This window comes from Condylura cristata, unplaced genomic scaffold (assembly GCF_000260355.1).
Source record: "Condylura cristata isolate star-nosed mole 26May11 unplaced genomic scaffold, ConCri1.0 scaffold00002, whole genome shotgun sequence".
NCBI classification, from domain to species: domain Eukaryota; kingdom Metazoa; phylum Chordata; class Mammalia; order Eulipotyphla; family Talpidae; genus Condylura; species Condylura cristata.
Genome location: NW_004567103.1, coordinates 60,501,097 through 60,514,772, shown reverse-complemented (window position 1 = coordinate 60,514,772; position 13,676 = coordinate 60,501,097). Strand labels below are relative to the sequence as shown.

Genomic DNA, 13,676 nt, shown 5'->3' with positions numbered 1-13,676 from the left:
ATTCTGCTAAAATGATACTAATTAGATGTATTTTTAAAGACCTTTATCCAATATGAAAATTTAGAAACAAAAAAGCAGGTGTGAGGGTGACAACATTAACAGAACAGGAAAGCTAAATCTTACCCTAGTAATGAGGAAATCTGAGAAGTAAGTGTACATGGTAAAGAAAAAGACAAACAGCTCAGGAATCAAAAGTACCAAAAGAGGTCAAAATATAAATATTGGTTGAAAGTGTCTTATGAAATCACTACAATTCCCAGAACTTTGGCCAACTTGATTTCTACTCTTTTCCTTTCCCTAAGGAAGAGTCTAGGATTTTTTCCTTCTTTCTTTCTTTCTTTTAAGGTCACATAATAGAGGATATCTGTACAGGTCGATAAGTTACATAGAGAGTGAGGATGCTAAATGGAGAGTGAGGTGATTAAATGGATATTTGCATGATCAATGATGAGGTCCTTCTCTTTCCCCACACAACTCCCAGAATCTAGCAGCCAGGCCGAAGTTTCCAAGCAAATCATTGTAAAATTCTTATAGGAGAATAGGACTGATCTAAAAATTTATAATTAAATACACTGATATTCAGGGTTTCCCAGTAACATAACACAGTCAGATCTTTCTCAAATGAAGATCCTGGTTAACAAACTCACCCTGTACACATGAAACATACACAGTATTGTAAAATATTGTTACCTCAATAAAAAGAAAAATTTTGAAAATGATTCACTCAAGGTAAAGAAAAGTGACGTTGGTTTTTTTTTTTTTTTTAAGACAGCAATAAAAAACTTGCTTTAAGCACTAGAAGGTAAATTTAGGCCAATCTCTCAGAAAGCAAATTTAAAATGGTAAAGAATTATAAAAGCCTGGAGAACAGATCAGGAAAATCAAAGAGTAAGGCAAAAGTTCCAACATTTAATAAACAGTAATGTGAATGTGAGAGAATGCTTGAGAAACAGAGAGGAGCAAGTTAGCAGCAAAACAATCAAGAAAAATTCTCAATCCTCAAGGGTATGAGTGTCCAGATTCTAAGAACCCACTGTCCAACACAAAGATGGGAAGTCTCCAAAAAGAAACAATTTTGTGAGATTCAGAACACCAACAAAGACGAGTTAACTAACCAAAATTCTGGGGTTGGAGAAGCAAAGTTGGGACTCAAAATACCATCAGATTTCTTAGTAACAACATTAGAGGTTATAACAAAGCAAAGAAGCAGTATCACTAAAGTTACAAGGAAGAGTGTGTCTAAGTGAGAAGTCTATAAAATTATCAATTGAGTGTATCAGCCAGGATCTTGGCAGGAAAGAAATGGTGCACTCTGGAAGGGAAATAAAGAAAGTTTAAGAGAGGCTGGCTGTGAGAGTTTGGGCAGACCACTATTACCATCCTAGGCAGGAAAGGAGGAACTAGTAAGGAGCCCACAGAGGTCAGTGGCACACAGAGGACCACAGACATGGGCCACATCCTTTAATAGAAGAAATAACTGCTTCAGTCTGGCAGGAACGAGGCCAAGAAGTATATTTGCAAACCCAACCTCATGCCTCACTCCAGTCTCCTGCCCATGTCCATGGGCCCAACATTCCTAAAGGTCAGATAGCAAATGACCCCCAAAATACTGTCTATAAACCTGCCATTCTAGGGAATTGAATAGGGTGGAAAGGATAGAGTAAGTTGTACAGACTAAGTTTGTTAAAAATGTGTAAAGCCTTTAAAGTAATACCCTCATCTTTAAATACTCGATATATTGTAGCTATCAGTGTTGTTGGTGGTCATTTTGTCATCATTATTTTTATTAACAGGGAACAACTAACACACATCAAACTTGACAAATTTCCAACTATTTTTTTTTTAAAGATTTATTTATTTATTCATACAGAACTGGGGTACAGGCCAGAGATGCGGAGGGTGAGAGGATTCACCAGAGACAGAGCGGGAAGCAGAACAGGCAGATCGACGAAGTACACTGCTGAGGGGAGCAGCGGGCGGGTCAGGAGAGATCTGCCACGCCACGTGGTCACCTCCGGGGCAGGCGGGTATCGAACTCATGCGGAAGTGGCTTAAGCTTCTTAGTGCAGTGCTTTAACCCGCTGCGCCACCAGGGAGGGCCAATTTCCAACTATTTTATAAAATTCTATCCAACCTTTCCCTGTTAAGATTCTTTAACACACACACACACACACACACACACATAATGTATTGTAAAATTTTATAAGTGCAGAAAGCAATTTTCCACTGACTCTCAGGGACTTTTCAAATTCTCTCCAGATTTATTAGTGACACGTCATTTGGAATACATTTTTATTAGGCTTACTGGTAGTGATGTGTAATTCAGAAGTAGTGCGACTGGGCAGAGATAACTATGAAAAGCTGATTCAACTCCACCATTTTCCAGGAAAATGTTACGGCCTTAATAGTATCTTGCCATGAAATAGCTTAATCAGATTACTGTTTTGCAAAATAAATGCCTTAGTCCCCAGATGTGCTAAATAGGATGGAACAAGAGGTTGGGGTGGGTGGGGCACATCATAATAAAATAGAATTGGAGCAACCTTTGTTTTCTTCACAGTACCACACTTTCTCACTCTTAGAAATTATTGTTTTTTAGTGATGGGTATGCCTCTCAGATTGGAGGCTCTTTCTCACACCACACCCATGAATTCAGTGGAATCACTGATCTGCTGGTGGCTGGATTTTTGCCAAAACAAAATTGTTTGTTCATTCACTCAATAAACCTTGCCATGTGTCTATATTATGTTCTGAATTAATTTTTGACTCAGAAAATATTGTTGTAAGAATGACCACTTCTTTTCTTTTTAAAGATTTATTTATTTATGCATATAAAAATGGGGTACAGCCAGAGGATTCACCAGAGACAGTGGGCAGCAAAACAGGCAGATCACAAGGTACACTGCTGAGGGGAGCAGCAGGCAAGACAAAGATCTGCCCCTCCATGTGGATCACCTCCAGGGCAGGGATTGAACTCTCACTGAAGTGGCCATGGCTTGGCTCAGCTTCATAATGCAGCACTCCAACCTGCTGAGCCACCAGGGAGGGCCCCAGAATGAACACTTCTTAAGAAATACTTTCCCTTAAGAAAATTTGAGAGAAATTCATTCCACCTGGGGAAAATAAAGGACTATTTCATGGGGAGAAGGGAGCCAAATTTGAATAACATTTTTTTTTCTCAAAGAGAGAGAGGACAAACAAAGGGTTAAGTGGTATGTTTAGAAATGGCAAATTAGTAACACCCAATGAGAAATGGCGGAGGTTTTGTGAAAAGCAGTGTTCAGGTCTCTAGCACTGAAACTGGGTTGATTCAATGGCACAGCAAAAATGAAACAAGGAGATACGTCCTTATGAAACTTGAAATCCCTTCACAATTATAAGTAGACTTATGAGTGACTTTCATTTCCTTCTATGCAACCTAAAACAAAAAGACATGTACTTCTGTAATATCTTGACCTGTGTTATCCCACAAGCTTATAGGAAGGAGAGATTATCCAACCTTAGACCTGTTTCCATAACTATGAAATACACTGGAAAACACATCATGTGCTTATGTAGGAAAGGGCATTGTGTCTACAATATTGTGTCCATGACCTTTTGTAAAGGCAACTTCAGTCAAGTCTTAGTTGTCAGTTTTGTCAACCCGTAAAACAGGGTCAGTTTTAGTGATTCAGCCTAGCATAAAAATGAAGCTCCAGGGCCCTCCCTGGTGGCACAATGGATTAAAGCACCATTCTATGAAGCTACCGAAGGCATTGCAGCACAAGTTCGATCCCCTGCCAGAGAGGTGACTCACATGGTGAGCAGACCTCTCCTGATGCACCCACTGCTCCCCTCAGCAGTGTGCTTCATCAATCTTCCAGTTCCTGCTCCCCACTCTGTCTCTGGTGAATCCTCTCACTGCCCCTATACCTCTGGCTTGTACCCCAGTTCTGTATGCATAAATAAATAAATATTTTTTTTAAAAAAAGCAAATGAACTAGCAAAAGTTAAAAGTAACAAAAATACTGACAATAAGACTATACTCTAAAACTCTGAAAATAAAATGATGTTAGCAGAAAGGAAGGAGAAAGGGGGTTAGGAAGAATGTCTGAAGGGGCCAATTTCATAGTAGTCAATGTCACTTAAGTGCACCCCAGCTTCCAGGATAAAATTCAAATTCCTTAGATATGCAAGAAGCCTTGGTCTCCTCTGGTTCGTCTGCCACCACTTCCCTGTCTCCCACGCCATCCCTTACCACCAGCTACACTGAAGAAGTTATAGTTTTCCAAAGGACTCGACTATTTCAGTTTCTGAAGCTTCACGTGTATATTTCCATTTGTTTGGAACATTTTGGCCCTGGCAAGATTATCTATCCAAACACCAATGTTGTTTAACGATAATTCCATTTAAAGAATTCAACTGGTAGTATGTTTATCAAAATTAGCTGCTATACTTGGTACCATGCAATAATTGCTTCCTTTTCAGGGATGCTGTGGTCTCATTATGTGCCACTTTCTCCTTGATCCACAGGTCACCAGTCTCTCTGCACCTTGGTTCTGCTACTGCAATGTATTAAGTAGTAATAAAGGCTTTCAGAATTCCCTTTTCTTCCCCTTTTGGGAAAATAGCACTTAGGTTTTATTAACGATGTGTGAATAGGAACTAACAGGATAGCACTTAGTTTTTATTAACGATGTGTGAATAGGAACTAACAGGATACTTCTTAGTCCAGATTCTAATAAATATTATCTTGCTAAGGCAAGATAGTTAAACTTCTGTGAGCCTCCATTTGTATGTTGAGGATGTACCCTGTACATGAGGGTATTAGGAAGAGGCTTATTGAACTCTCCCCTAGGTTTCAAATGAAATAAAAGAGCAAGTAAAGAATTTTTAGATTCTAGATTACAGTAATTTGAATTACTCAGTAACTACCTCAGTAAGTACTCAGCCCTGGCTAGAGATATTACCCATGAGGCCTCCCTAGTCACATAGGGGTTAAAGGCAGCGCTATCAAGTTATTGCCAGCCACTACAACATGAATTTGATCCCCAACCAGGGAGCTGACCCACATGGTACAGCATAATTCTCCTGTCTTGCCTACTGCTTCCCTCAGCTGGGTATTTTAGTACATCTGCCTGTTCTTGTCCCCATATTGTCTTTGATGAATCTTTTCATGCCCCACACTTCTGGCCTACATACCAGTTAATATATGCATAAATAAAAATAAATCTTAAAAATATAATGCTGCCCATGAATCTACTGTTGTACAATATCCTATGATATGGCCATGCCACCATTCATATTTGGGACCTTAAGGTCAATCTTCCCATTTGCTTAGTCTCTGGAGCCATAAAGACAAAAGATAAGAGAGAATCCCTTACCTCACTCTGCAGTATAACCTTACGGGCCTTGGGTAATCCTGGTCACAGCAGAACGGAAGTTGAAAGTTTCTTTCCCTACTAGCAGGGAAGTCAGCGAACTGAACAGTTGACACTAGTGAAAGAGATGCTCTGGTTCACTGGTGGGTGACACCACAGAACAAAATAGCAAAATGAAAATAAGACCAGTCCAATGAAATCATCTAGCAGGCCAGGGAAGACTGGTGAACTTACTTTAAATGCAACCAGAGCTATGTATACTGAAGACTACCAAAAGCCAAACATGATATTAAGGGCTTTTTTGGTCAACAATTCCTGTGGTTCTCACAAGTCCTTGTAAAATGTGCTGCAACATATCTCCATTGGACATATGGAAGCAACATCAAAAGGGAGATGCCTCCACAAAAAAACAGACTTGCTAGGTGTCAGTCAATGTTTGAAAAGGAGCCACTATACGTCTTTACCCAAAGATTAAGAGATTGGGGGGCAGAGGGCCCTCTCTGGTGGCACAGTAGGTTAAAGTACAGCAGTAAGAAGCTAAACCACTTCAACATGATTTCCATCCCTACCCTGGAGGTGATCCACACAGCACAGCAGGCTTCTCCTGACCCGCCCACTGCTCTCCTCAGCAATGTACTTTGTCATTCTGCCTGTTTGGCTCTCTCATTGCCCCTGCACCTCTGTCCTGTACCCCAGTTCTGTATGCATAAATAAATAAATCTTTAAAAAAGAGAGAGAGAGATTTTGGGCAGTTATTTATGCATGAAGGCAGGGCATTTGACTGGTGAAGTCTTCAAGACCTTAAAAGGAATTTTGTTCAGCTCTTTAGAGACACATCCTGAGTGGTGGGTACTGGAGGCTGGACAGGAGCTGCCTACTTCATAAGCAACTTTTCAAGGAAATTTCATAGAGAACCCTTCTCATTTTTTTTGGCAACCCACCTCTTTTCCCCTTTCTTCTTCTTCCTCTTATCCTTCCCTAGATTCCCACCCATGCACACTGCATCTTTTTCATATAAAAACCTTAATTCTCTTTTCTTCCACAAGAGAATTGAACACCCCACAAAACCAATTTCCACATCCTTTGGCTCTGTTTTGTTTCTCCTTGATGGTAGCGTTTCCAAACATTTGTCAAAGTGGAGGGGATATGTTGGAACTTTAAATGCATAGTTGGGGTGGGGAGGGAAGCAAAATCCTCTACTCTAGATAGGGCTAATCCATCAAAGCAACTTGTTAAATTTTGTACTTGGAACCTTGTGATAAGGCAAATTAACACAGAAGGGTGTCTGTTATTAGGTATTTGACTTAAGTTTAAGATTAGTTTCCACTTCTTTCTTGAGAGTATATTTTTAATGTAATTTTTTGTTAAGTGGGAACTACTGGGAAATTTGGTAGTTTGGAGACATGCAGAAAGGGCATGATAATGTGAGCAAGCAAAAAACAGGGAAGGCTGTGTTGGTTTTGTTGTATCCTTGAGCAAGTAAGGTTATATTTACTTCTTAGACCACAAGCTTGAAATACTCACATAATTTCACTCTCCAGAGCAATCTAACGATTTGTTCCCCTGAACTATTTATTCTTCATCCTCTTCTCACTAACTATGCCTGCCTTCTCCATAGTCACACCCACTTGATCTAAATTATATCTTCTTTTGCACAAAACATAAACTCTAGCACTACCTGTGAGTAAGGATAAAATTCTCTCATCTTTCATTTGCTGTGGGTTCAAAATATAGATCTGAACATTATGCATACATCACTGAGAATTCAATGAATTCTGTACCTTCAACCTCTACAACTCTTCAATCTCTACAACTATTCTCTAACAAGATAGGAGACCAGGACAAACTGTTAAAGCTCAATATTAAGATGTCCATGGGATTCAAGGTTAACTTCAAACCTAAGCATGCCCAGAAAGTTAGTTTTTTCAAAGGATTCCAGTATCACTGAAGAAATTAGAAAGCCTGTAAGCAATGAACATAATGGCAGCAAGTGGCAAGCCCTTTGGCAGCAAGAGAAGAGATGCTAAGTAGCAGAGAATAAACAATAATAAAGGGAAGCAAAAGCTGCCACCATACTGCAGTGAGCCAACAGGAAATATCACTTGCATCAGTGCAGTAGGACTATTACTAGACATGTTACCCAACGACCCTATGCAAAAGGAGATGAAAAGTAGGGATATCTAAGTCATGGAGACCTTACTATGGTAATTATTACCTACTATTATCTTTTTCAAATTTAGGATGGTTTATGAAAGATTAAACCACATTCTATTTAACTTTACAACTGTCTATTCACCGACCTTCTCCCCAAACTTCAAGAATATATGACTTAAAGAAATCTGTGTTATAATAAGATACTCCAGGCTGCTGCAACCTATTCCAAAGACTCTGAAACTGAGCTATCCTTCTAGAAGCTGATGTATTTACCTGCTGACTGCAACAGACCAAGAATTCTAAGAGACCCCAATTCAAGACATATCCAATGAGAGTGGAAAAGGTTCAACATTTAACAAACTATGCACTTTTTTGTTTTAAATTTTCCCTGTGAACTTAGCAATGTTTAGGGAAAATAAATGTAACATTAACAAGGTCATGTTCAAGATTACCACTTAATCTAAAACCCCATACTTGACAATTAACTTACTGTCAATAAGTCATTCAAGGTTTCTCTTAAAATCCCTACTGAAGTGTTTTTTTCCCTTTTTTTTTTAAAATACTGCTGAATCTATATCACATTAGAAAAACCTCTTAATAGAAAGTTGGCTGTAACTGATAGAATAAGTGAACTCCTTTCCAATTAAGTAATTTTTTAACTGTAGATGACCATTCTATATCCTATTTTTGATTGCCAATGCAAATGAGTCAGAGGATTTGCTCAGACACTGAGTTAATTGTGTAACTCTACAGCAGAGACTGCCATTGGAGAGTACTTGCTGACCTCATAGTTGAAAAAACCATTTAAAAGATGTGAAAACCAGATGTTTCAGTCACATTTCGGTTGCTGCTCTGAGAATTTGTACTGAGCAGCCTCTAACAGCCTGGTACTCCTTTACAATTGAGAAATGATCATCTTACTTTACTTATTTGTCTTGCTGTTGAAAGAGGCTCATGGATGGGGAATCAAGGATGGAATTTTTCATAACTCCATATGGCTTGGTAAGAAACTTCTCTCATGAATTTCACATTGGAAATTTCACTTCTTTAAATTCATGGAGAAGTGAGTTAACTTTTCTGTTCTGTTCAAGGTTTTTGATATTTTCCAAGAAAAATGCTTAGGATAGATAGCCATTGGAATGCTTATAACTATTTTTCAAAAATGTTTGTGCCTTCTAAAACTTAAAAATAGCTTTTTATAAAGTTAATTGTGCAGTAGAAAAATAGAAGTTAATACTTATAATTCAATATCAAAATATACCTTAAAAGATTTCAAAGCACACACATGGTGTTGTCAGGACTGTTTCTTTAATAAAATAAAAACACCAGTACATTATTCTGGTTTTATTTCAATGCATTTGCAATAAAGATTTCAGAATTCTGAGAAGTAAACTAGAGTATACAATATTTGCATATTCATTGCTCTATGTATCCTGACCTGTGGTATATATCTTGCTTTTGAAATATTTGTTAACTAATTTGACAAAACCAGCTTGCAATACAGGAAAAAATGAAAAAAGATTTGTATTTCTGAATGCATTCTTACCATTTTCACTTCTTTTGTTCAAGCTGTCCTTTTCTAACCCTTTTGTTAGACAAAGAAAATTTCTTTGCTTATTTTGTTTTGTTAATTGTAAGGAAGGCCTAACTGTGAATATAAACAATAGACCAAGAAAGGCCAAATACAGAAAAGCCAAACACCCTGCATAGTACTGTAAACAATGCTTTAATTCTCATGATATATAAAAATTACCATTTCTTTATATTCATTATCATATCTGATAGTGAAAGTAAATTGTAACTGCTCAAAAAAAAATCTGTTGGATTCTTGTATAAAATAAATAAAGAGAAAGCAAAATTTAACCTAGATCATGGTTTTCTGCTTGCTAAACACAGTTGTAGAATATTTCCCTGTTCAGTGAGTTTCTCTCTGGTTATAACTGCAGCCATGCGGATTTCATTAAAACTTCAATTTGCAATGCACAGCCTTACTGGCTTTTTTTATTCTTGAGCTAGTGAACTCTTGGTGTTTAACACTGAACAGCTCAATCCCTTTGACCAAGATGGGTTCTGGGATTCACCAGAGGAATGAAAAAGTCTCTTTGTTTATTTTCATTGCACACCATCAAGCTTAGAGAATATACAGATATTTGTCAAAAATGAAAAAAGCCAGGAAAAATTAAACCCATATGGATAAACTTTGAAATTCTGCCAAACCCTGTAATGGTTAGAGTTTTTTTTTTTTTAATGAAGTTATATATTACAGAAACATAAATCTGGACAATAGAAGTTCTGTCCTCGAGGTAGGGAGGAGCAAATCCAAATGTTTGTTAATAGTATGCTGCAAATCTTAGGCTTTGGATAAATGCAAATTGTTTCAATCTGGGACAAATTGTTGAACAGTCAGCCTAGCACAAATTGTTCACAGTTGGCTCTGTCAATATAGTTTTAGAAACTGTGGGGCTGGGGGATGGCGGCGGTGAAGAGTTGATTTAGAAGGCAGGACTCTTCCAGCAAGTATCAAGAACAAGGCACTTTAAACTCTTAGTCTCATTCCATGCTGGCAATATTAGAAGATTGAAATGGATGACCCCTAAAGTCTATTTTTAACTCTGATAATCTCCAATTCCTTAAGTAGTAAGGAAAAGAGAATTCAACTATTTATAGTTTATGTGGATTACGAAAATCCAAAATGCACAAAAATTTCTTTTCAAACACTATTGGAGCTGAAAACGGAGAAAGGAAGGAGAATCTTATCAAGGGCTCCTGCTAGGATGTGAAAGCTATCATTATGTATTTTTTAATATATATATATATATACATATTTATTTAATTTTGCATACAGAACTGGGGTACCGGCCAGAGGTGCAGGGGTGGTGAGAGGATTCACCAGAGACAGAGCCAGGAGCAGAACAGGCAGATCGATGAAGTACACTGTTGAGGGGAGCAGCGGGCAGGCCAGGAGAGGTCTGCCAGACCATGTGGATCACCTCCTGGGCAGGCGGGGATCGAACTCATGCTGAAGTAGCTTTAGTTTCTTAGTGCTGTGCTTTAAACCGCTGTGCCACCAGGGAGGGCCCTTAAATATATTTTTTAAAGATCTGGTCTGGGGCACAGACCAGAGATGCAGAGGCAATGAGAAGATTCACTATAGTCGGAGTGGGGAGCAGAACAGGCAGATTGATGAAGTACATTGCTGAGGGGAGCAGTGGACAAGACAGGAGAAATCTGCTACACCATCTGGGTCACCCCCTAGGCAGAGGTCAAACTCACACTGAAGCAGCCATGGTCAGTTTTGCAGTGCTGTGCTTTAACCCACTGCATCACCAGGGAGAGCCTGATTATTGATTTTAATGGTATATTTATTACTAAAAATAAATATCACCACTCCCACTTCACAGATAAGAAAACCTAGATTCAGGCATAATTTATACAAGATCTACAACTTGTCTATGACAGAAGTAGGACTGTCATAAATCATTACTTGCTAAAAGTAAAAAGTTCTTGGTTAAAAAAATTATGTTTAAAAATATTTAGTTTTAATAAATAAATATTGACTAGAAAAATTAACATTATGTTTTTATCTGAAAGATCAAACTTTATTTTTAAAGATATAGAGCTGGGATACAGGCCAGTGGTGGGGTACAGGCCAGAGGTGCTGGGGTGGTCAGAGGATTCACCAGAGACAGAGTGGGGAGCAGAATATGCTGACTGAGGGGAGCTGCGGGCAGGTAAGGAGAAGTCTGCTGTGTCATGTGGATCACCTCCAAGGCAGGGATGGAACTCATGCTGAAGTATATTTAGCTTCTTAGTGCTGTGCTTTAACCCACTGTGCCACCAGGGAGGGCCTGAAAGATAAAACTTTTAAGATTACACTCAAAATACAAAGGAGTGTTTTAGTAATTTCAAGATCTGAATTGAGGAACAATTTAAAATAAATGACTGATTAAATTTGTCAAATACCAAAGTCTCAAGATAATAGGAAATTTGGTACTCTCTCAAGAACAATGTGGAATATGAATCTTATTTAATAAGTCAAAAGTTTTGCATATGTATTTTTGCTATGTAAATTACCATTATTACTAGACAAGATTGAAAAAATATTGGGAAGAAAACTTAAAATTATTTTTTTTTAAAGATTTATTTATTTATGCATACAGAGCTGGGGTACAGGCCAGAGGCTCGGGGCGGTGAGAGGGCTCACCAGAGACAGAGTGGGGAGCAGAACAGGCAGATCGACGAAGCACACGCCTGAGGGGAGCAGCGGGCGGGTCATGAGAGGTCTGCCACGCCATGTGGTCACCTCCCGGGCAGGCGGGAATCAAACTCATGCGGAAGTGGCCTTAGCTTCTCAGTGCAGTGCTTTAACCCGCTGCGCCACCAGGGAGGGCCGAAAACTTAAAATTATTTAAAAATATAGTTGTTAATCGTTTTCCTGAAAACTTCGTATTTTGAAGAAATACCAAAGAAAATCTTAGTTTGAGAAAACTTGGAAAGCAAACTATTCCCACAAAAACTTTTTCAGGCCCTCCCTGGTGGCACAGCGTGTTAAAGCACTGCACTAAGAAGCTAAAGCCACTTTAGTATGAGTTTGATTCCCGCCTGCCCCGGAGGTGACCACATGGTCTGGCAGACCTCTCCTGACCCGCCCGCTGCTCCCCTTAGCAGTGTACTTCATTGATGTGCCTGTTCTGCTCCCCACTCTGTCTCTGGTGAAGCCTCTTGCCACCCCTGAGCCTCTGGCCTATACCCCAGTTCTGTATGCACAAATAAATAAATCTTTAAAAAAAAAAAAAGATCTCTTAGTCTACATAATTTTAACATTTTTAATAATTAACAATCTCTATTATGGTGTAGAAATATATTAAACATGTCTCCTTTTCTACTAAAGCCTTGGTATTCCTGGACTTTAAAATAAAGATATATATATTGCACACTTGTGTCTAAACTTGAGCACAGAACCTGATCTACAGCACCTAACAAAGTACCTCTTGCTATAGTCTCAAAATAACCAACTTGGAACTAGTTAAAGTGTAGTTAATGAGGCTTTACCATATGAAGTACACTTGGATGGTAGTTGACTTTCAAAGGAGAAAACAAATTTTATGGGCCTTGTGTTTTCTAACCTTAAATATCATCCTGGTCAAGGTCCTTCATGACCATAAACTATAAGATGTATATGAGTAAGATTCCTTGGAATCTGGAAAAACTGGAAAAGTGCCAAGCAGCATCACTTATTGAACTGTGGTAATGTCAATTTCAGCTTGGGAAAGAGAGGAGTGAAATTCCTAATGCTACTGGATTCATGCTTTGCTTGCTGCAAGGAGTATGTGTTCTCATTGGAAAAGCTCTTTTTTTTAAAAAAAATATTTGTTTATTGACACATACAGAACTGGGATACAGACCAGACGGTCAGGAGCGGTGAGAGGCTTCACAAGAAACAGAGCAGGGAGCAGAACAGGTAGATAGACAAAGTACACTGCACTGAAGTGGCTGCAGCCAGCTTGTAGTGCTGTGTCCTAACCTGTTGCACAACCAGGGAGGGCCTCTTGGAAAAGCCTTAGTGGTGAGGGGTTGCATAGGTCAGGGAACAAAGACTTTATCTGTCTATCAAACTATTGAAGGTAATGCTACAATTATTGTCCTGGCAATTTTTCTCATTGTTTCTACAGCAAAATGTACACCCAACTCAAAGCAACCAATTTAAATAATTGTCTACTAGAAACAACTCATATATGACTTCATACTACCTAAAATGTGTTGGGGGACATCGCCCTCCGTGGTGGCACAGTGGGCTAAATCACAGCACTAAAAAGCTAAAGACTCTTCAGCATGAGTTTGATCCCGACCCCAGAGGTAACCCACAAGGCTCAGCAGACCTCTCCTGACTCACCTGCTGCTCCCCTTGTACCTTGTCAGTTTACATGTTCTGCTCCCCACTCTGTCTCTGGTGAATCCTCTCACTGCCCCTGCACTTCTGGCCTGTGCCCCAGCTCTGTATGCACAAATAAAATAAATCTTTAAAAAAAAATGTGTTGTCATGTCTTTTGCAGCAACTTGGATGGAGCTGGAAAGATCATGCTTAGTGAGATAAGCCAGAAAGAGAGAAAAATACCGGATGGTTTCACTCATAGCAGGAGTATAATGGACCAGGCGAGAAAA

General features: G+C 38.9%; 1 protein-coding gene across 1 annotated transcript in view; it reads left to right on the top strand.

Moving 5' to 3' along the window:
- The first annotated feature begins 8,345 nt into the window (after positions 1-8,345).
- The window catches only part of TNFAIP6 (tumor necrosis factor, alpha-induced protein 6), a 17,975-nt gene continuing 12,644 nt past the window's right edge, over positions 8,346-13,676 (top strand). The window contains exon 1 of the mRNA XM_004674662.1: positions 8,346-8,516. Within this exon, the coding sequence (XP_004674719.1) occupies positions 8,423-8,516 (94 nt within the window). The 5' untranslated portion in view covers positions 8,346-8,422. The remainder of the gene's footprint in view (positions 8,517-13,676) is intronic.